Here is a 24,517-nt window from a genome sequence, read left to right on the forward strand (position 1 = left end):
TATTGAAAATGAAACAACATTTTTTTTTTAATGAATGCATTCATGTATGTTTTATTTATTTAAAAAACAATATTTGAGGTGGTTGACATTGAAAATCATAAGTACAATGAAGCTAAAACAGGAGTTTTTTACATTAATAAGGAAAATAATACCTATATAGCCAAGATAAAGAATGCTGTTTGAGCCAGACACTCTGCTTTTTTTTTTTAATGAGCATTATTTCATTTAGCTTCACAACAGTTCCTAAGTGAAGCATCATTATGCCATCTTATAGGTAAAGATTTTCCCAAAGTGTTTTCAGACTCCTAATCTTAGAGCAGGATAGTAGATGAATTTTCTAACCCCCCCCCCCCCACTCCTCTACCCAAAAAAAAAAAAATCTGAAGATCGGGGGGCCTGGGTGGCTCAGTCATTAAGCGTCTGCCTTTGGCTCAGGTCATGATCCCAGGGTCCTGGGATCGATCCCCGCATCGGGCTCCCTGCTCTGTGGAAGGCCTGCTTCTCCCTCTCCCCAACCTTGAGTTCCCTTTCTTGCTGTCTCTCTCTCTGTGTCAAATAAATAAATAAATCTTTAAAAAAAAAATCTGAAGATGAAACAACATTATTGTAGGTATTTATCTTGACTTTTTCCCTCAGCTTCACTTGTACATACTTTTCATAATTTTTGTTAAAGAGTAAAATGGTAATGAGTAGTTAATAGAAATATCAGAATTAACAAACTGCTTTATTTTATAGGGAAAATATTTATCCCGAAACAGAAACCTATGCAGACTTTCACAGAAGAAAAAATATCTCTTGATCCGGAATTAGAAGAAGCTTTGACAAGTGCTTCTGATACAGAATTGTGTGACCTTGCAGGTATCTCCTAAAACTAATGGGTGAATGAGTGCGGAAGGGAGGGGAAGGCAGGGGAATGCCAGCACTTGTATCATACTGATGCTTCCTTTGCCTAGTAAAGTGCTGTTGAATCAGTAGACCACATATTTGGCTTGTCTTTTATTCTATAAATCTGGCAAAGACTTTCATTTTTTAAAATGCTCTCAATGGTGAAATTTTTATGTTAATGGAGTATATTATTTGACATCTTTTCCCGTGTTACATTATTTGAAAGTCTTTATAAAAAATCTTCCACCAGTTGGTGCGCAGCTAGAAGCTGTCCCATCTGAGCGTTGAAAAAGTCTCTTAAGGGTCAACTACTGTCCCATTTTACCGTTACAACCCCAAGATGAGGGGCATTTGGCTGGATCATTCAGAAGAGCATGCAACTCTTGATCTTAGAGTCGTGAGTTTGAGCCTCACCTTGGGTGTCAAGATTACTAAAAATAAACAAAATAAACTTTAGGGAAAAAAAGGAAGACCCCAAGTTGAGTAACTGGAAAGCAGACAAACAGTCCTGAGCTATCCTTACCACTTTCCCTACTTTCTGAAGTATATCTGGAACACTCCAGACCTCCCTGTTGTTTTCATCATTGCTGGTTTCTTACCTGGACAGGTATCTCCCCGACCTGCCTCTGCATGCACCCATTTACCAAGGTAGAAAAATATGACATGTGGGGCGATATCTTAGCACCAAGGAACCCCAGAAGCTAACATGTTTGAAAGGAAGAGTGATGGTTCTTTGGGAAGGACCCAGGAAGGGGACAGTCAGTGTACAGTGCCAGAGCAGGTGTCTGATTCCTTGGGATGCCGAGGACTATTAGAGTTGTAAATGGTGCTTTCCTCAGAGGGGAATGGGCCAGGGGCATACTGTAGCTTCTGCCACATGTGTGCAAAGGGGCATTAAAACCGAAAACCAGATTTCTCCTGTCATTTTTGAGGGATGCTGCTTTAATCTTAAAGATGAGAATTCAGATATACTTTTAGTATTCTACTCTTAGCTAAAATATGAATGTAAATGAACATGAGATTAACAAATGTAAAAATGGTGAAGTTGAAAATCTGCCTTAGATTGCATTGTTCCTAGAACTCTTGTGAGATGGACAGCAAAAATAGATCATTTCAGTATTCTTTCTTAGCCACCAGATGGAGCTAAGTATAGAATTACATTTAGGGTTAGGCTGGCTTCAGTTGCGTGTCTGAATTCATAAATATGGGGAAATCTAAATCCAAATAAGGGGTGAAGTAATCGGGGTATTAATGAGAAAGAGGTTATGGGTGATTTTTTAATCACATTGTCTCCTTTTTTGGCTGCAAAATAAAATGTTCAGAAAATGTTAAAATCACAAATTTTTGGTTGTAAAATCAATTATTTATGTTTGAAACCGATGGAAGTAAAAGTAACTCTTTTTCTATATTTGTAGCTATTCTTGGGATGCACAACTTGATAACGAATGCCCAGTTATGTAATATAGTGGGAAGCAGTAATGGTGTTGACCAAGAACATTTTTCAAGTAAGTACTTAACAATCCATTGTGAATTCCAATCCTTTATTAAATGTATTTTGTTTTCTCCATGTATTAACTTCAATATATACATACCGAATGTTTTGTATATGTACCTGAAATTAGATTAGATAGTATTGATGTATTCCAATTAGATAGTATTGATGTAGAAAACCATTGAAAATAGAATATTAAATATTTTATTTTTAAAGATTTTATTTATTCATTTGAGACAGAGCACAGGCAGGGAGAGGGGAAGAAGAAGAAGCAGTCTCCCCACTGAGCTGGGAGCCCAATGTGGGGCTCGATCCCCAGACCTGGAGATCATGAGCCGAGCCAAAGGGAGATAGATGCTTAACTATCTGAGCCACCCAGGCACTCCTAAATATTTTATTCTTTTTTTTTTTTTTTATTTATTTATTTATTTATTTATTTATTTGACAGAGAGAAATCACAAGTAGATGGAGAGGCAGGCAGAGAGAGAGAGAGGGAAGCAGGCTCCCTGCTGAGCAGAGAGCCCGATGCGGGACTCGATCCCAAGACTCTGAGATCATGACCTGAGCCGAAGGCAGTGGCCTAACCCACTGAGCCACCCAGGTGCCCCTAAATATTTTATTCTTAATGTGTCAACAAATGTAATTGGAACTACTCTCACCTCACCAAGTAATACTAATAGTAAATACTATAAAAACTAATCAAACTTGGCTTTTGTTGACATTTTTTTATTTTCAGTGTTACTGATTTTCAAGAAATCTATAATGTTGACAAAAAAAAAAAAAAAAACTACATTATAAATCGTATTCAGGAGAAATCACAGAACGACTCAACCCCTAAACCTTTTAATTTGATACTAATACTAAATAGCCTAAGGCCAGGCTTTTTTAAAAAAAATTCATTTATAGGGTGCTTTAAAAGGACCAAAATAATACATACTTTTGTAACACATTTGAACAATACCCAAGTAAATGAGGTAAGAAGTAAAAGTGTCTCTGTTCATTGCCATCGTGCCTTCTGCTCCCCCTACGCCCTAACCTGTTAACAATTTGGTATATGTCCTTCTAGACTTATACTGTGTTCATACAAACTTATATATATATATGTATATACATATATATATGCATGTTCTATACATATATCTATACATACATATTACACATAGCCTTTTGTTTTTTATAAAAATGGGATCATACTGGAGCTATTTCTAGTAAGTGAATTTTTCAGTAATATTACTTTTTTTTTTTTTAAGATTTTATTTATTTATTTGACAGAGATCACAAGTAGGCAGAGAGGCAGGCAGAGAGGAGGAAACAGGCTCTCTGCTCTGCAGAGGGCTCAATCCCAGGACCCTGGGATCATGACCTGAGCCGAAGGCAGAGGCTTTAACCCACTGAGCCACCCAGGCACCCCAATAATATTTTTTGACTGTTTTTTTTTTTTTTTTTTTTTTTTAAAGATTTTATTTATTTGACAGACAGAGATCACAAGTAAGCAGAGAGGCAGGCAGAGAGAGAGAGAGAGGAAGAAGCAGGCTCCCCGCTGAGCAGAGAGCCCGATGCGGGGCTCGATCCCAGGACCCTGAGATCATGACCTGAGCCGAAGGCAGCGGCCTAATCCACTGAGCCACCCAGGTGCCCCATATTTTTTGACTGTTAAACAACACAAGTTTGAAATGTGTGGATCCACTTATATATGGATTCTTTTTGATAATTACAGTATAGAACTATAAATATATTTTCCTTGTGATTTTCTTTTTTATTAAGTGTAGTTGACATATAGTGTTATATTAGTTTCAGGTGTACAGCATACTGGTGGAACAATTCTGTACATTACTCAGTTCTCACCACAATAAATGTAGTCATCATCTGTAACCATACAATATTATAATGTTATTATAATATTGACTATATTCCCTATCTCTACTTTTCATCTCTGTGCCTTATTTATTTTATAACTGGAAATTTGTGCCTCTTAATTCCCTTTATTTCCTCGGTCCCCACACTACTTTGCCCTCTGCTAACCATGACTTTGTTTTCTATATTTAAGAGCCTGGTTGTGTTTGTTGTTCTGTTATTTAGATTCCACATATAAGTGAAATGATACGGTATTTGTCTTTCTTTGATTTATTTCACTTAGCATAATGTCCTCCATGTTCATCCATGTTTGCTACAAATGGAAAGATCTCATTCTTTTTTTATGGCTGAGTAATATTCCATAATATTACTTACACACACACACACACACACACCATGTTTTCTTTATCCATTCTTTATCCATTCTTCTATGGATAGACACTTAGGTTGCTTCCATATCTTGGCTATTGTAAATAATGCTGCATTAACACAGGGGTGCATGTATCCCTTTGAATTAGCGCTTTTGTATTCTTTGGGTAAATACTCAGTAGTGCAATTGCTAGATCATGTGGTAGTTCTATTTTTCACTTTCTGAGGAACCCCCTTACTATTTTCCACTGTGGCTGCCCCAGTTTGCATTCCCACCAACAGTGCAAGAGGAGGGTTCCTTTTTCTCCACATCCTTGTTAACACTTGTTTCTTGTGTTTTTTCTTTTAGCCATTCTGACAGGTGTGAGGTATAGTTTTGATTTGCATTTCCCTGATAATGAGTACTGATGAGCATGTTTTCATGTTATTTAACTTCCATGTATTTGTGGTCTTGCCAGATTTTCTTCTTGTGATTGACTCCTAGTTTCATAGCATTGTGGTATGACTTCGATCTTTTTGGATTTGTTGAGGCTTGTTTTGTGGCCTAATATGGGATCTGTTCTGGAGAATGTTCTGTGTGCACTTGAAAAGAATGTGTATTCTGCTGTTTTAAGATGGAATGTTCCAAATATATCTGTTAAGTCTATCTGGTCCAGTGTGTCATTCAAATTAATTGTTTCCTTGTGGATTTTCTGTTTAGATGATCTGTCCATTGATGTAAGTAGAGTGTAAAAGTCCCCTGCTATAATTGTATTGTTATTGATTAGTTCATGTTTGTTAATGACTTTTATGTATATGGGTGCAGAAACATTTACTCTTGTCATATCTTTTTGTTGGGCTGTTCCCTTTATGATTATTCAGTATCCTTCTTTGTCTCTTGTTAAGTCTTTGTTTAAAAAGTCTGTTTTGTCCAGTATAAGTACTGCTACTCCCAAATTCTTTGTGAATTTGCATGATAAGTGTTTCTCCATCTTCTCACTTTCAGTCTACAGGTGTCTTTAAGTCTAAAATGGGTCTCTTCCAAGCAGCATATAGATGGACCTTGGTTTTTTACCCATTCTTTAACTGTCTTTTGATTGGAGCATTCAGTCCATTTGCATTCAAAGTAATTATTGGATAGATATGCATTTAGTGCCATTTTATTACTTGTTTTGTGATTCTTTCTGAAGATTTATTCCTCTGATCATTTCTTGTCTCTCATAGTTTGCTGGTTTTCTTTAGTGATCTAATTGGATTTTTCTCTTTATTTTTTGTATACCCGTTAGGGGTTTTTGATTTGTGGTTATTATTAGGTATATAACATCTGCATAGAGTCTATATTAAGTTGATCGTTGTTTAAGTTTGAACCCATTCTTTACTCCCCTCCTCCCCACCTTTTAGGTATATAGTGTCATATTTTACATCCTTTTATTTTGTGTGTTCCTTGACTGATTTTTTTTTTTTTACAGAAATAATTTCTTTGAACTGCTTTTTGTGTTTCCTACTTTCATATCTCATTTTTGAGATATGGCTTTCCTTTCCACTCAAAGAGTCCCCTTCAATAGTTCTTGCAGGGCGCCTGGGTGGCTCAGTGGGTTAAGCCGCTGCCTTCGGCTCAGGTCATGATCTCAGGGTCCTGGGATCGAGTCCCACATCAGGCTCTCTGCTCAGCGGGGAGCCTGCTTCCTCCTCTCTCTCTGCCTGTCTCTCTGCCTACTTGTGATCTCTCTCTCTCAAATAAATAAATAAAATCTTAAAAAAAAAAATAGTTCTTGCAGGGCAAGTTTAATAGTAATGAACTATTAAATAATAGTATAAAACATATAATAGTATGTTTTTTGTTTGGGAAACTTTTTATCTCTCCTGTTCTGGGTGATAGTCTTTCTGGGATAGAATATTCTTGGATGTAAGTTTTCCCCATTCAGCACTTTGAATATATTATGCCACTCTCCTCTGGCTTGAAGAGTTTCTGCTGAAAAATCCCAGTAGCCTTAGGTGGTTTCCTTTGTATTGTAACTGTCTTTTGTCTTGCTGTTTTTAATATATTTTCTTTATCACTATATTACTGTATTACTAATTAGTATATATCACTATGTATTTTAATTACAATATGTCTTAGGGTGAACCTTCTCTGGTGATTTTGTTGGGGGCTCTCTTTGCCTCCTGGATCTGGGTTTCTGTTTCCTTCCCTGATGAAGGAAGTTTTCAGCTATTATTTCTTCAGATACATTCTCTGCCCCCTTTTCTCTCTTCTACTTCTGGGAACCCTATAATATGAAGGTTATGTTTAATGGAGTCACTGAGTTCCCTATTTTTGTTTTGCATAATTCTTTTTTCTCTCTTTTGTTCAACTTGATTACTTTCCATTGCTCTGTCATTTAGGTCATTAATTTGTTCCTCTGCTTCTTCCATCTTGCTGTTCATTCCATCATGCATGTTTCTCATTTTGTTTTTTGAGCTCTTTATCTGTGGGATATTATTCCTCACCCCTATGACAGTGGTCTCACTGGTGTTCTCCACTCATTTCTCAAGTCCAGTGAGTATCCTTATGATCATTGCTTTAAATTTTCCATCAGGCATGTTGCTTTTACCTGTTTTGCTTGGATCTCCTGCTGTGGCCTTGTTTTGTTCTTTCATTTGGGACAGATTCCTTTGCTCATTTGGTCTAAGTCTCTGTGCCTGTTTCTCTGTGTTAGGAAAGTCAGCTGCATCTCCTGTTCTTCGGGGTAATGGCTTTATGAAGAGATCTTGTAGTGGAGTGCCTAGGTGGCTCAGTTGTTGGGCATCTGCCTTCGGCTCTGGTCGTGATCCTGAGGTCCTGGGATCAAGCCCGGTGTAGGACTCTCTACTCGGCGGGGAACCTGCTTCTCTCTCTTTCACTCCCCATGCTTGTATTCCTTCTCTTGCTGTCTGGTCAAATAAATAAATAAAATCATTTTAAAAAAAAAAAAAAAAAAAAAGACTTGTAGTGCCCTGCCATGTGGTGTGTCCCCTGTTCCCCAGGGCTTGGTGCTTCTAGGATTGTCTCCAGTGTGTGCTGTGTGTGACCTGGTGTTCTGTGCTGGCCACTTTATCCTTATCTGGCCACTTTATCCTAGGCCAGTTGTCTACAGAGGTTCTCTTTGCCTGTTGTGGGCATTTGGTTCCTGCCTGAATGTGGCACTTTTAACTAGATGTGCTCTGATCTGCTTGTGAAATGAAACCTCTTACCACTACCACTGGAACTGAGGTCTTGCAAAACACGTGTATCAGGAGACTTGGTATTGGCAGGAATTTGGGTTGGTCTTCTGGGCGAGGGGTTCTGCTGTTCTGGGATTGAGGCAAGTGTGGCAGGGAAGGGCGGATCTGCCAGAGAGTGAAGGGGCAGGACTTGGTTTAAGAAAATTAGGTAGTGAGTGTTGGCCCTGTGCTTATGTTGAGAGGCAGAGGAGGGAAATTACACCTGCCAATTCCTTTGTTCCTTGAGAGGTTTCTCTGTGAATGCTGCTTCTCTGGGTCACACTCCGAGATGAGCAGCTAACCTCCCCACTGTGTGCTCTAGGCACCCTTCAGATTGCTGTTTCCATGCTGCATGTCTACAGACTGTTTGCTTGCTTTCCTTCCAAGAGCAGCCCCAGAGTTCTCTGAGGTCTCCCACAGCCAAGTACACTGACCTTTAAAACTCTAGGCTTTAAGCTTCGCTGGTTGCAAGAACTCCTGAAATTCAGGGCCCTCCTAACTTCCAGGCCAATTGCTTTGGGGATTCATTTTTCCCATGCACTCCCCTTTGTGCTGGTCTATCTTTCACCCTTTGCAACTGTGGCTTCCTCCCCACTGCAGCGGCCATGATCTGTTTCTCTCCCAGACCAACTCTCTACGCTTCCTACCTTCTTTGATGTGGCCTCTTCTCTGCCTTTAGTTGTAGAATCTGTTCTGCCAGACTTTTCAGGTCAATTTCTGGAGTATTTAGGATGATTTGATAGTTACCTAGTTGTTATTTGTGGGACAAAATGAATCCAGGGTCCTTCTACTCTGCTACCATCTTCCCTTTGTGGTAACCTTTTACTTATTTCTCTGTCTCCTATGTTTCTCTAAACTATTATTTTCTAGTGGCTTATTCAGATTCAGGTACATTTTTTTGTTTTGGAGGGTTTGGAGGGGCAAGAGTGCTTCTTAGGGATTAAATCACATTAGGAAGCCTATCAAGTCTAGTCATTCCTCTTTGGGGAATATGCCAAAATTCATCAGTGTGTTGAAATGTTAGTAGCCTGATCCATCACTTAAAGTCTCCCATAAGCCTTTCTTAATGGTTTCAGCATCCCATTTACTGGATCCATTACTTCATTCAGAAGCAGTGCTCTTTAAATGCACATACTCTGTGGAATGAGGAAGAAATCTTTTGGTTTTGTAAAATTCAGAATTGAGATAGAACTCATTCAGGGTTTTTTTGTAGTGAGGAAGCTCTTCTCTAGTCCCCTTGATCTACAATCTTGAAGAGGATTACCTTGCTGAACTTAGGTGAGAGGGAGCCCACTCTGTCCTTTTAGCAGAACTCTGGGAGGAAGCTTATCCTTGTATAGAACCAAATTCTGCCTCCAGGTAGTCTATACCTGTTCTAACCTAGCCTTTCAGAACAACTTGAAATTTCTCTATTCTTCTACAAGATAAATCTGAAAAAAATGAGCATACTTTCTTTTAATATATACGTCCAGGCCAGATATATATATCCAGTTCTTTCCACTTTCCTCAGTAAAAGAATATTCAGACCATCATCTAAATTGATATCATGATGCTATGTGTGTATATGTGTAATAAATTTGAAAAGAACAAGGTACTCTTAGAATTTGTTCAATATACTTTGACTTTTTTTTAAGATTTTAATTATTTGAGAGAGACCATGGGAGAGAGAACCAAGAGCAGAGGGAGGGGTGGAGGGAGAGGGACCAGGGAGCCTGATGCCTGGCTCAATTCCAGGATCCTGGGATCATGACCTGAGCTGAAGGCAGATGCTTAACTGACTGAGCCACACAGGTGCCACTAGTATACTTCATCTTTTTTTTTTTTTTTTAAAAGATTTTATTTGTTTATTTGACAGACAGAGATCACAAGCAGGCAGAGAGAGAGAGAGAGAGAGAGGAGGAAGCAGGCTCCCTGCCGAGCAGAGAGCTCGATGTGGGGCTCGATCCCAGGACCCTGGGATCATGACCTGAGCTGAAGGCAGAGGCTCTAACCCACTGAGCCACCCAGGCGCCCCAGTGTACTTCATCTTAAGATGAGTTTTGCTCCTAAAAGCTAGAGGAGGGCAGAAGGGAAGAACTAAGCCAGGCAGTGACCCTTTCTGTCAATCTTTCTGTCAGTTGCTCCTAACTTTTTTGGGTTATTTGCCATGAATCTGATGCTATAGGTTTTCTCCCCAGAAAACTTATCCTTTAAAATGTTTGCTTGTTACATGTGTTCATAGACCTTCACATACACATCAAAGTGTACTTACACCTCATTAGAGGATTCAAGGCTCCTGGGTCCTCTTTCAGCTTTGCTTAGTAGTATTTTCACCATGGATATGGATATGGTTTACATGGTGAAGGATTGGGGGATAGGAGTGAAGGAGGCAGTAATTTGGGGGATTTCTGTCTCAGTAACTCTTCTGTGTACCATTATCTGTCTGTCTCCCCCTTCCCTGTTCCTACTCATCCTTCCCTTTCTCCCACACAGTACTCACCATAAGAGAAAGAGGTCACATGCCCTTCATCACCTTACTCCTCTCACTGAGGCTGTGTTTCTTTAAGTCTGTGATTCGTACTGCCTTTATAGTAATTACTAGTTAAATCTCAGAGAAAATGATACGAGAGGATGGCATTTTATTTGAGTTATTTAAATGTGTGTTAACACATGAAGGATCTTTTAGAAATTGTGGGAGAAAATTTTCTGGTTAGTTGTATTGAATGTGCGTGTTTGTGTTGTGTTGTTTGCATTAAGTTCATAAATGCATTCACCATAATAATGTCAGCCAGTGAGACTCTTGTTCTTTTTGTTCCTACAGATGTGGTAAAAGGTGAAAAGATTCTTCCAGTATTTGATGAGCCACCAAATCCAACCAATGTTGAAGAGAGTTTAAAGAGAATTAAAGAAAATGATGTTCATCTTGTTGAAGTTAATTTGAATAATATAAAGGTATGTGTGCTAAGCAAACAATAAAGTTTTGACGTGCTTTAAGTAAGTTAGATTTAGGATGAGAGTTGGGCGATTTTGATAAAGTGTGATTTTATAGTTCTGCAAGGTAATGTTTTTATTCCTAACAGTATGCTTAGGTTCCTTTATATTTTAGAAATTAAAGTACAATATTTTTCTCACTTGCTTTTTTAAAAGTATCATATAAAAAATGTAAACCCTACACACTGTCAACATAAATCTTTCTGGCTTCCAAAGTACTACCTACTTCTAAGAGCACTTAGTCATTCGGGGTTTGTTTTTTTAAAATCCAGTTTCTTGGGGTATTCCTTGTATTGAACCAGATTCTGCTATCTACTGAAATTCTGCCGATTCTGTGTACAGTTTCATGAGTTTTGACCAATGCAGAAGTTGTACAGCCATTACCCTAGATATGGAACATGTCAGTCCCTTTTATTGTCATTCTCTGCCCCCAGTTGTAGCCACTGACCACTCGTTTCTGTTTTCTTCCCCTTCATTTGCCTTCCCCAGAATGTCCTATGAGTGGAATCAAATAGTTTGAGCCTTTGAGTCTGGCTTCTTTCACTTAGCATAATGCATCTGGGATTCATCTGTGTGGTTGTGTATGTCAGTAGTTTGTTGAAGAGTATTCTGTTTTATGAATATGCTGCAATTTTTTTTATCATTCCCTACTTGGTAGACATATGGATTCCCTCTGGTTTAGAATGATTATAATAAAGCTGTTAAACACATCTGAACATGTGAACATATGTTTTCCTTTCTCTGGAGTAAACAGCAGTGGGCTTTCTGGGATCTTGAGTTTTTTAAAAAAATGCAGTGCTCCCTTGGAGTAAAGAAGAAATGAGTTAGGAGGGCATAGGGATGATTAATTACCAAAGAGTAAATTCAGATTATCTCTTGAGTATTGTTCATTGTATAATAACTGCATTAAGACTCCCTCATTTAATTTTATCCTATTTTTAAGAATTCCTCATTTTAAATCTTGATTTGTCCGAATTAAGGGCTGAGAGAGCATCTGGGAATTATAAGAACCTAGGGAATAAGACCTCTGTGATCCTTTACCAGGTGTGCCTTCCTGTGAGCTGAAGAAAGCAAGCCTTGAGAAAAGCTAACATTCCTAGTTGATCACTAATTTTAATTTTTAAAAACTTCAGTCCTCACATAACTAAATCAACAGATAATGATCTGGAAATAACCAGACTACAGGGAATTATAGTGTTGGTAATAAAGGGAGAAATTAGTGCCTTCTAGAACTGTATCTTTCCACATTTCAGGTAGTGTAGGGTTAATCTCTCTTATTATAGCTTAAACTACCACATTTCAGGTAGTGTAGGGTTAATCTCTCTTATTATAGCTTAAACTAAGTGAAATCTCTCCCTTTGTAGAAAAGTGGACCCATTTTGAATACTCAGGTATTGGCGTCTTATAATCCAAATAATTAAGTGTAGAATAATGAAAGTTTCCTTAATCAAAATGCTAGAGAAATGATGATATATACTCTCCTCTAGGTCAGCAGCTTGTGCAAATGTACCATAATAGAGAGATCAAGTAACTATGAAGGAGGCTGTTTGACTTCCTTTGTAGAATAAATGTTTTGCTTATATAATATTTTTCTCCCCACTCCCTTGTATAATTTGAGTACATTTAATGAAAAAAAGTAAGTACAAACACATTTGATTAATGAACTGAATTTCTTAAAAACTAAAATTTCATATTTCACATGATTTTCTTCCAAGAATATCCCAGTTCCAACTCTAAAAGATTTTGCAAAAGCTTTGGAAACCAACACACACGTGAAGCATTTCAGTCTTGCAGCCACGCGGAGCAATGACCCTGTCGCTGTTGTAAGTAAGCTGCTACTGATGGTAGTGAAATAGTGACTATGGTATGGTACAAAAGTGGCTCAACCGATCTTACGATGAAGATTTACTCTCTTTTCAGTTGATGTTTAGCTCACTGTTAGGCAAGACATCATTTACTCTTTTATGTTTATTTTTTCTTGCATTTCTTCCCTATAATTTTAAAAACCATAAGTGAAGTCATGCAATATATACTGTTTTGTAACTTAATTTTTTGCTGAACAACATATCTTAGAGATCTTTCATATCACTACGTAAAGTTCAACACCATTCTTTTAACATCTGCAGGGGATTCCATTTATGATCTACAGTGCTAGATTTTGTCAAATGCTTTTAAATGTGTGTATTGAGATGTTCATGTGGTTTTCGTCCTTTATTAATATGGTATATTCATTGATAACTTTTGCCTGTTAAGTCAACCTTGCATTCCTGAGGTAAATCCCACTTGATCATGGTATGAACCTTTTATCTGCACTTGGCTTTGAGGATGTCACTACCTTTGATTCTCCTCTTTCCTCACTGAATGTTTCTTCTCTGGTTCCTCCCCATCTTTCCCACCTCTAAGCATCTGAGTGGCCGGGGGCTCAATCCAGGTCTTCTTTGTCCACTTTCTGGGTGATGTCACTCTGTTTCATTGCTGTGTGTTATCTGCGTATGCTTCAGACTCCCAGGATTGTTATCCCCAGTTCATACCTCTCTCCTGAACTATGTACTCCTGTCCACCTCCTTAACCCCTTGCTTGGCTGTCTGACAGACATCCCGTATGGTCCCAAACTCCTGTCTTCCACCCATACCTGCCCCTCTACCATTTTTTCCTGTCTCACTAAATGACAACTTCATTCGTTCATTTGCTCAAGACAAAAGGAAATGGAGTTACCCTTGACTTCCCTTTCTCACAACCTTAAATGCATATCCAGGCTTGTCTTCCAAACATTCCAGAATCTAACCATTTCTCACCATTTTTTCAACTACCATGCTGGTTGGTCTAACTCAGCATCTTCTCTCATCTAGATTATTGTGATCACCTCCTCACTGAGCTGCCTGTGTCCATCTTTCCCACCTCAAAGCCAGCCTTTTTTACATAGCATCAAAAGTGATTCATTTATTTGAGACAGAGTGAGAGAGCACGATCTGGGATGGGGCAGGAGGGTAGAGGGAGAGAAAAGCACACTGCCTGCCGAGCAGGGAGCCCGCTGTGGGGCTCAGTCCCCCAACCCTGGGATCATGACACAAGCCAAAGACAAGTGCTTAACCGACTAAGCCATCAGGATACCCCCAAAAGTGTTTTTTAAAAAACTTGTTTAGTTACCTCATTCTTTTTTTTTTTTTTAAGATTTTATTTATTTGACAGAGATCACAAGGAGGCAGAGAGGCAGATAGAGAGAGAAGGGGAAGCAGGCTCCTCACAGAGCAGAGAGCCCGATGTGGGGCTCGATCCCAGGACCCCGGGATCATGTCTCGAGCTGAAGGCAGAGGCTTAACCCACCAAGCCACCCAGGCGCCCCGAGTTACTTCATTCTTATACTCAGAACCCTTCAGCAGCTCCCCATTTGTCTAATAATAAAAATCACGATCCTTCAGTAGTCTTATAATCCTTTACTTGCCCCATTTTTTTTCTTTTTAATATTGAGAGAGAGAGGAAAGGACAAAAGGAGAGGGAAAGAGAGAATCTCAAGCAAGACTCCCCAGCTAAGCACAGAGCCTGACGCAGGGCTTGATCTTATGACCCCAACATCAGACCCGAGCTGAAACCAAGAGTCAGGCTCCACTACTTGTGCTTTCTTCCATTCAACTATAGACATACAGCCTCCCGCTCTTGCTCAGACATGCAGTGCGTGCTTCTGAGGCAGGACCTTCCCCCTTGTTTCTCCTGCATGGTTTCACCTTTCATGTTTCACATGAAATACCGATGTGAAATGATATTTCACATCATTTTATGTCACCACTTTGAGCCATTGCTCCAGCATCACCTTCCTGGTGAGGCCTTTCCTGACCATGCCTGTCCCCAGCACTCTCCGTCTACCCTGTTTTCTTTCTCTGTAGCTCTGTTTACCATCTAAGGTTGTATTTTGGTTATTGTCCACTCCCTTCCCACTAAAATATAAATTCCATCAGGCAGAAACTTGTATGTTCTATTTCTAAATCTTCAGAGCAGTACTTATTCAAATAATCAGCCACCAGTAATATTTGAGGAAATGTATATACATTTCATTTGTATGTACAATTGTATGTATAATACAAATGGATAAGGGATTTGTTCCACATAGGTAGTTGTCACTAATGAAACGTATGCATGTAGAGATGCCTGTCCCAAGTTCTTTCCAGTATCTCTGCTCTCCTTTGCCCTTTCTTTTAACTTGACTCTGTGTTCTGGTAACCTGTGAGCATTTCTGACCTTCTGCCTTAGGCATCCCTTCCCATCTCAACCTCAAAAATCAGTCCATAATTTATCTTCATTTTTGCTGCACAATAAACCAGCTGCAGTAGGACCCAAGTAAGAAAAGATGTTCCAAAGAGACCTTGATGAAGTTAGTCCTACACAGGAACTGAGAGAAAGTGTGAGAGAGACAGGACAAAGGAGGGAGTGGGGTATGAGTGAACAGAACAGTGTGAAAAGCAGCAGAGAATATTACCCACAGAGGATTACGTGTGACAAATCTAAATACCGTGACAGGGCATGTGTGAAAAATAGGTATGAGACCTATGAAGTCGTGTGTCAGCCTAAAAACAGTCTAATGAGAAACATCAGAGCAGTTCTGCTAATTACTGTATTTGTTTACAGCAGGTAGAATATATGCTGGGTACTGTCAATTTCTATCTCTAAATATTTTCTTTATAATTTCTAGGCTTTTGCTGATATGCTGAGAGTGAACAAAAATTTGAAGAGCTTAAATATAGAGTCCAACTTTATTACAGGAGTTGGGATTCTAGCCCTGATTGATGCTCTAAGAGATAATGAAACCCTGGCAGAGCTCAAGATTGACAATCAGGTCAGTGTTCTACAGCAGTAACTGAGGAAGCCGTGGAGGGGTTGGGGACTCAGGGGGCAGGTGGAAGGGGGGCATTTGGGGAAGGTGGTGGTCTGAAAGGGGATGAGGACATTTGAAGCATCCAGAATATTAACATTCTGAGGATGGGTTTGAACATATTCATAGAGTTGTGCAGCCATCACCACTAATTTCAGAACGTTTTCATCACCCTTCCCGCCAGCCCTGGCAACCATTAACCCTTCTGTCTCTGCACATTTGCGTACAAACGGAATGATACAATATGCAGTCTCTGTGTCTACCTTCTTTCACTTAGCGAAATATTCTGCAGGTTCATCCATGTTGTGGTATGTGTCGGTAGGTACTCTCTTTGATGCCTGAATAATCTATTACATGTGGGTCGTTTCTACTTTTTAAATATTGGGAACAATGTTGATATGAACATTCATATACAAGTTTTTATATGAACATAGGTTTTCATTTCTCATGGGTACATACCTAGGAGTGGAATTGCAGCGTCATGTGGTCAATAACTCTGTGTTTAACTTTCTGAGGAATGGCCGCGTTGTTTTCCACAGCAATTGCACCATTTCGCACTTGTACCAGCATGTGTGAGCTTCCCAATTTTCCCACATTCTGGCCAACACTATAATGGGTATGAAGTGGTATCTCCTTCTGGCAATCCAGTTTTTTTGGTGTCTGTATAAACATACACTGAGCTTCAAAATTTTGTTTCTCCTGTGTAAGTATATTTAAGAATTGGGAAAATTTAAAGAGACCAGCAAAATCATCATTTATCTGAATGTCTTAGTCTTGACTTACCTTGAAAAGTATTTTGATCTAATTTATTAATACTATTCTTTAATTATTCCAGAGGCAGCAGTTGGGAACAGCTGTAGAATTGGAAATGGCCAAGATGCTTGAGGAAAATACAAATATCCTTAAATTTGGATATCAGTTTACACAGCAGGGACCCCGGACCAGGGCAGCTAATGCTATAACAAAAAACAATGACTTGGGTAAGACAGATGCGTTTCAAATCAAATTTCTGAATTGTGTCATTAAGCTAATGACGGAATTTTGGGCCTTTGGTTTTAAAATCTGCACAGCCCTTTTTATATTGATTGAATTAGAGTTCAGTTTAAGCACAGTTGTAAGTGATTACGGGGTTCGTGGGTGAAATTCTCCTGAAACAAACATTTCACAGCTTTAAGCTAACAGTTTTCTACTAGAAACATAAATGCATCCTGGAACAAAAATTTTGTTTTCAGTTACAAGTCACCTCTTGGAGCTATTAAAGATTTCAGCATTTCAGGAAAGTTTTTTTCCCTTTTTATCAAACAGGCCTACATAGAAATTCATTTTTACATATAAAATATGGCTTATAGTTTCGATCCAAGTTTTATAGCATGTGGCATATAAGTGTCTGCCGTCCTCACCGGCCTCCCAAACGTAGCCATTACTGGGCAGTTTGTCTTCTCGCTGCACACTCCTACTGAAAATACCGCTGAGGCTTGGGTTTCTGTTTGAAATAAGTTTTTCCAGCCAAGGCTGAATTAAAGAATATGATGCTTATAATTTTGTTTCTACATGTTTCCAATAATTGGCTCTTCTTTTAAGTTTGGTGTTTGTTATTGAAATATTTTTAAAAATATGTTTAGACAAGAATTAAAATAAGACTTCTTAAAGAGAGTAACACTTCAAAGTGATGCAGTTCTTTTAAACTTCAGCCATATTTGTGTTTGCATTCTTTAAAGGTTTCTAAAGTAAAGAAGTTACAGCTTCCTTTTCTCAACTCAAATTACTGTGAAGAGTGTTAGTTCAAACCCTGTCTATCCCTTGATGACTTCGTTTCTCACAGAAGATTTTAGTCTCTTGCATTTTAGAAATTTGGTGTGTTTTCTCAGTGTAACTTGCAAAGTCATGCTAATTACATGGAGAATCAACAGTATACCAAAAGATGAGAGAACACATGGAAAATACTTCCTGGGCTGCTTCATGTTGACACTGTGCTGCTGAGTGGGTGTCCACGGCCATGTGTAATTGAGGAGGTGGAGGCAGAGGCCACACTGAAGGTGTGGTCTGACGTGAAACCAAGTGAGAAAAAGCAAACAGTTTTGTGTGGGTAGCTCTGGAGACACCCCCCCACCTCATGCTCGCTCTTTCTGAGCCAAGCCAGAGTTTCAGACATGAGATGAGAATAGGAACTTTCCTGGAGTGGGGAAGTACATGGATAAAACCTCACATTTGCGATCTCGGTAGTTATTTATAGGCTGAGGACAGCATGCAGTCTGTAAAAATGGACTCTCATTGCTGGCCGCTGTCTCCAGAGTAAACTTGCAGAAGTACTTGCTTCTGGAAGCTAACACAGCAGATAAAAAGGCAGTGCTGGTAGTAGGCACTAAAATTAGATGGGAAGAAACAGTTTTTTCGGATTTTTTGGCAGGAGCATTTGAGAGCCATTATTGACCATTGGATGCTTGATTAAAATGAACTTAAAAAAACCCGTATTTTTTATTCTTCTAGAGATTGGATGTGAGGTTAGAATTTATTTGCAATTGATCATAAAGTATTAAGAACTGCTATTAGTGGAGTGGGTTTTAGAAGGAAATTGCCAAAGAATTATTAATAGGTGGGACACCTGGGTCGTTATCTGTCTCCGTTGAGTATCTGCCTTCGGCTCAGGTCATGATCCCAGGGTCCTGGGATCGAGCCCCGCAGCAGGGAGCCTGCTTCTCTCTCTGCCTGCCGCTCCCTCTGCTTGTGCTGACAAATAAAACCTTTTAAAAAATGAGTTCATAGGGCCAGATTTATGAGCCTCTCATCTAGCAGCTGAACCGAGAAACTGCTGGTAGCAAGTAGGCACTGAGTAAGGAAGAGTCCGACCTGGTTCTTGGCCCCGTCTTCTGCCGTGCGTGCTCCCAGCACCCTCTGCTCGTTTCCCAGACCTATGTTTTGGTCTTGGCACACAAGTCAAGGCGCCAAGCATCAAGACCCTGTGCTAGTACTAGCAGTCTGGCATGTAGCTGCCAGAAAGACCTCAAAGATCAAAATTTGAAACATACACTCCCCAGGCATCTAGTTTTCTTCATTTTGCACGTGGGGCTATATCAGATCTTTTAGTGTTGATTCTGATGTCTTACCTCTCATAGTTTCCTGTTTGTTGAAATAAACCTACCTACTCCCATCTCTCCAGCTACGAAGTGTCCTCGCTGCGAGCAGCAGGCAGGGTCCACAGCACACATGCAGTATTTATGTGAACTCTGAGTCTCCTATTACTGTCCTCACGCCAGCTAACCACATCATTTCCAACCTTTCTGGTCTGCTCCCTTCTGTCACAGACCTCCTTTACATGTGTTACTTATGACATGCATTTTAATATCTGAAATGCTCTGCCAATAATATGTAAACCCTGCTGCAATTCAGCATTCACTTGGAAAGAATCTACCCAAAAGGGTTAATTTGGTTTGTCTTTCAAGAAAGTGTATCTGTATTTTTCAGAGATCTATATATATGAATCAGGTTTGTATTTGAGGACTTAAGTCCCTGATTTTTTTCCCTTAATATTTCAGTAAACACGCACGACTTGCTTTTTGTTAACATGGACTAAAATTAGAGTCAAGGTTGCATTCAGCTAAGTAGAAGAACGCTCATGGGAGCTTGATACTTCAGTTCTCCCAGGTTTTGCTTTCTAGCCAGCACCCATCCAATGGCTGGACAAGCTTTTTTGCACATCATTTGAATGTCTGCTTGAAGACCCTATCCTACCATCACCGAGTATGGCCTACTAGTTTGGGGCCACTAGTCTGTGAAGTGGCCGAGGGCGCCTGAGACATTAAGTACCTTTCTTTTGTTCCATCCACTAGACTAGTTCACTGATCACTTTGGTGGCCAGAGCTTATGTTCGCCAGATAGTATCTCACCACATTACTAGGGGCTGAGGCGTGCATCACTTTGTATTTTGTTGTTTTGTCAGAGCCCAGTTGATTTTGTAGGAGACACTAGAAGGAAAATTTGGAGAACAGTAGCAAGTCACTTACCTTTAAAATGATAAAAATATTTTTGTTCTTTCACAAACTAAGGAAATGGGTTGTCAGAAGAGCATGCAGATCATTATTTTTAATAAGTCATTGTCGTAACAGGTATCAGTTTTTTTAAAATAACAAATACGACGGGCGCAGTGATGTGAAGGAGAACGTGGAGCAGTGCTGTAGACTTCCCTGCTCCCGTGGGAGCTCAGTGGAGCGGAGGGCATGTGCTTCGCATGCCCAAGCCCCTCAGTTCTCAACACATGGCAGGGATGAAGGATGTGAATTTTAATGGCTTGTGAACAACAAATGGATATTTCATTTCTGTACAGCTCTGACTAGATCGTACAGAAACTTGTTCCTTACAAGCAATTAACATTGTACAAAAGTAACCAGGATTTTTAACACACTTTCTTTTTTTCTCACAGTTCGCAAAAGACGAGTCGAAGGAGACCACCCCTAAGTCCACCAAGATCCAATCTTTGGGAGACTTGAAGAGGTCACTAGGAGCTTATGGTGGTGTCAGATGTAAGATTTTCCTGGGTAGAAGGGAAGAGACTGGAAATCTTTTTTTTTTTTTTTAAACTACATGTATCTTTTTTCTAGTTTATGTTGTTAACAGTTTCAAATTATAAAATCAATAGTAGGTGGTATTTTGTATTTTATAACATTTCTTCTTTCTGCTAAAATCAATTTTAATTTAGCTTAATTAAATGGATTGTGAGGAGTCATGAGTTAAAAAATACAATTGTGAAAGAAGTTTAGGAAATCATTTATATAGAATACTATGAACGGTTTAAGGACCAATCTTTTTTAAATCATAAAGGGACCTAATAGAAGAATTGCCTTTGCACCTGTTAGGTACAAGACCCTCATCAGAGCTTTCTTTCCTTATCCCATCGCATGGAGCCCTTTCCCTGTTTTAGAATACATGAACTTGACAAGAGTGTGCTTTCTGTTTCTATCAAGAAAGCAAAATGCCGGAATTTTAAACCGAGGACTCAAAACCTGGTCCTCTGTTCAGGAGTACAAGCCCATCTCTGGGAGAGACAAAGGGGCCTCCTGCCTCTTGCAGGTCACCACGCTCGCCTGATGGGTGTAAGCCAGCAACATCTAGACTTATTTAAACACAGTCACCAGCTTGGCCGGGTTACGTACTTTGTTTAAAAGTAGAGTGTGTCTAAATTCATTATAGTTTTTTATTTTAATTGGGCATAATTAAATTTTTGTGTAATTTAAAATGTTGTGAAAGCTCATAGTTATCTAAATAGGCAAGCTGTTTTCTGCTCTGTAAAAGACATAGAATCAGCTCTTGGTTATTTAAGAAAAAAGAAGGCTGTTTAATTAAACACATGAAATCAAAGATGATAAAGGTAATGGAATTTGCGTCTGAGGCGCATGCAAAAAGGTCACTGAAACCGATGATTACTCTAAGTAAGGGAGCATCTGGCCTGAGCAGGCATCAGCTGTCACACTGCATTGTGAGAAATTGTGCATGCTCCGCAGGATTGCAGAGATGGTCATGACTCACCTCGTGACGCTTGCTATGAACCAGTAAGGGAAACTGTCCTTCATCAAGCTAATGTTTATTACTTTTCATCGTATACTGTTTTGTCCACATTGTGTAAAAGGAATCTCATGAGAAGAGTTTCTTCCTACTGCCCATGGTCACAGCGTTCAAATGATCACGTGAACAGTGTACTAGTGTACTCGTGTAGGCTGCCTCCTGCCCAGGCGGAGAGACAGGGGATTTGGACCTGGATTCCGGCTCTGTTTCAGGGCTGCCCCTGGAGCAGAAGATGGCAGAGCCATCCCAGCTACAAGAGACAAGGCAGGAAGAAATCGGGAGTATCCTGACCACCAGAATTCAGGCCTGGCTGGATCATTTACAGGGAATAAAGGGAAGAATCCCATTTAAGAGTGGGGGATAGGTAGGTTGATTCTTTAAAGAACGGTTTTTGAAATTGAGTTACAAAATGTCACCCCTTTGACTTGGGCTGGACGGTTTACTTTAATGAGCCAGGCAGCATCTTGTGTACTCGCTGATAAGCCTTCTCGACGGGTGAATGCTTCCCTCGTAAGAATTGGTTGTCTTTATTTTTTTCTGAGTCAGTATCCAGTGTTTCAGAGGGGCCAAAGATTGACTTTGCACTATTCCCTTTAAGTTAGAAACCATTGATACTCTTTTTTGAAGTTAGCAAGTATTTCTGTCTCTTCATATACAGCTTTGGAGATGTACTTGATTCTAGAGACTGCTCACCTGCCACAGGGTGGGGAGCGAGCACGCAGCAAGGGTCCCCACTACGCTAACAGCAAGGCCTCCTTGCTTGCACTGTCCTTAAGTTGGTGAATTGAGAAGTATGTTACCCCTTCTACCACATGTTGTTTAAATATAGGTTGGTGGGGCCCTACCCAGTATGTATATTGTACTTATGGGTAATATCTTTTTCATTTATGACTTACCGAAGTATGAAGCAGTGTTTTGCTTGTACCATAACAGTTCGTTATAAGGTTAAAGAAAACATTTTTTCATAATTATCTTTAAAGATGACCATTCATCCAATTGAATACAGAAAATCAAGAATTATAAGGGAGAAAACTGATGTTTACTTTGATCTTTAAGATTCTGGCACCTCTTAACCATTTAGTAACTTACAGTATTTCTACATAGCTTTAAAATGTTGTAATATGGGGCACCTGGGTGGCTCAGTGGGTTAAAGCCTCTGCCTTTGGCTCAGGTTATGATCCCAGGGTCCTGGGATCGAGCCCCACATCGGGCTCTCTACTCAGCAGCGAGCCTGCTTCCCCCTCTCTTTGCCTACTTGTAATTTCTCTGTCAAATAAATAAATAAAATCTTTTTTAAAAAAAATAAATAAATAAATGTTGCAATAGATTAGGGTTCTGAATAGTCTTAATTTTTAAATCAAAGATTTTGTAAGGCCTTAAAACATTCTGTAGGCTAACCAATTTAAACATATCTGGTTATCAAATCAAAGAATACTCTTTGCACTTTTAAATTGCTTTTTAAAAATCTTTTAATTTCCCATTTTGTACAATTTTACATTCATATTTTTCTGAAGTTGATTTTGCAAGTATGTCTAATGAAATTGTATGTATTGAAAAAAGCAATATTAATACTGATATTAAAATGCATTTTGGTGCTATAAACTTGTAGCTTAAATCTAGTAGAAGTCTTAAGTATACATAAAATACATTTCATAAGGGTGCCTGTCATTTAGAAGACCAGATAAACATTCTGTTTTAAAAAAAAAATAGCGGATTATTAGAGAGTTCAAGGAGAATTATCTCATTAAATTGCCAATTCCTGTTAATTTGAATGGAGTACCCCACACACTCATTTTGTGCAGTAGGTGCACTCTGGAAAAGTTAATGTAAATAGAACTTTGTAAATTGTTTTTTCTTTGACAGTATCTGATGTATTTTCACTGAAAAAGGGGATTCCATGGTATAATAAAAATTAGAAAAATGCTTTGATAAAATGTTAGTCATGTTCTGTTTTACATTTTATTTAATCCTTGCTGCCATTAAAGTAAGATGAGATTGATGAGGTGTCATGAAATCTGCTATTTGGGATTCTGTACTCGCAGGGCAACTCTCCCACGCCCTTACCTTTTGGTGTCAGGACGCACAGGCACCTCCCCGCAGACCGGAGGGTGATACGCTCTCCCGGCACCCCAGCAGCTGCCATCCTCTGCGAGTTCAGTCTTGTCCCTTCGCCCGTTCATCACAGTGCCCCTTCACTCTTTTAAAACCATGTTTTTCTAATATTACTGATATAATTAACATATAACTGTATTAGCTGAAGGTAGATAACATGATGTGACATATGTCTATATCGCAAAATATCTACCCCAAGTTTAGTTAACATCTGTCCCCTCACACAGTTAAAAACAATGATTTTTCCTGCGGTGAGAACTTTTAGGATCTACTCTCTCAGCAACTTTCCAGATCTGTAATACGGCATTGTTAACTGGGGTCACCATGCTGTCCTCAGGGTTTAGGGTTTGTTCATCAAACTTCTAGCTCTGACCACCTCCATGGTGTCTTCCACACCCTACCCCTGCCTTGGGCAACCACCAGGCTATTCTAGGCCTGAGGTCAGTGTTTTTAGATAATCAAATAAATGAGATCATACAGTATTTGTCTTTCTCTGGCTTAGTTCACTTAGTATAATGCCTTGACGGCCACTTCACTTGTGCATACTATTAGCTGAACACAAGGCTCCCACGGGAACCAAATACACAATGTACCAGAACTACTCCTGTTGCCCTTGGACAAGGGTTTGAGTTCTTGGATCTAACCATCTATCAAACTGTCTTCACTGTCAGCTCTGACAAGTCATCTTTCTAGATCATTCTCACTGTAAGACTTGCTTACCAAAGAAATACTTCACTATTTTTAAATTCAGAAAATGTATTTATAAGCAGAGTTTATATTTTTACATCATTGTAATTTGGTCCTTCTATTCTGCATTAGAATTTAGCTCCATAAGTCTTGTTACTCAAATATTACTGATATTAAATATACTGATAATTAAATAAAGCTTGATTCCTAACAGTGAAGTTTCTTTTGAAGACTATGTACTATAGGCATTTAGAACTTCCATCATACTGAAATAATTTCAATAAAGTTTATCAAAAATTCTATAGACTTGAACTTGAAATTTCCCATTAGTTCTTATGTTCTAAACTTTCTAACGTAACCCTTCAGGGACAAGCTTATTTCCTGTAGTTATTCTATCCCAGTCTGTTACAGTAAGCCATATAAAATTGTCAATACTTGACCATCTTTACACATAAAAATAATGATTTCCTATTATTGAAATACCTTTGGTACCTGGTCTGGTCTGGCCATAAAAGTGAATTGACAAAAGC

General features: G+C 39.1%; 1 protein-coding gene across 2 annotated transcripts in view; it reads left to right on the forward strand.

The window, feature by feature from the left end:
• Positions 1 to 23,187, forward strand: part of TMOD3 (tropomodulin 3) — a 77,593-nt gene extending 54,406 nt beyond the window's left edge. For both annotated transcript variants that reach the window (XM_059181559.1, XM_059181558.1), the window contains 7 exons: positions 736 to 858; positions 2,301 to 2,390; positions 10,599 to 10,729; positions 12,484 to 12,591; positions 15,453 to 15,596; positions 16,468 to 16,612; positions 20,050 to 23,187. In XM_059181559.1, the coding sequence (XP_059037542.1) occupies positions 736 to 858; positions 2,301 to 2,390; positions 10,599 to 10,729; positions 12,484 to 12,591; positions 15,453 to 15,596; positions 16,468 to 16,612; positions 20,050 to 20,084 (776 nt within the window). In that variant the 3' untranslated portion in view covers positions 20,085 to 23,187. The remainder of the gene's footprint in view (positions 1 to 735; positions 859 to 2,300; positions 2,391 to 10,598; positions 10,730 to 12,483; positions 12,592 to 15,452; positions 15,597 to 16,467; positions 16,613 to 20,049) is intronic.
• The last annotated feature ends 1,330 nt before the right edge of the window (positions 23,188 to 24,517 follow it).

This window comes from Mustela lutreola, chromosome 7 (genome assembly GCF_030435805.1).
Source record: "Mustela lutreola isolate mMusLut2 chromosome 7, mMusLut2.pri, whole genome shotgun sequence".
Taxonomy (NCBI): domain Eukaryota; kingdom Metazoa; phylum Chordata; class Mammalia; order Carnivora; family Mustelidae; genus Mustela; species Mustela lutreola.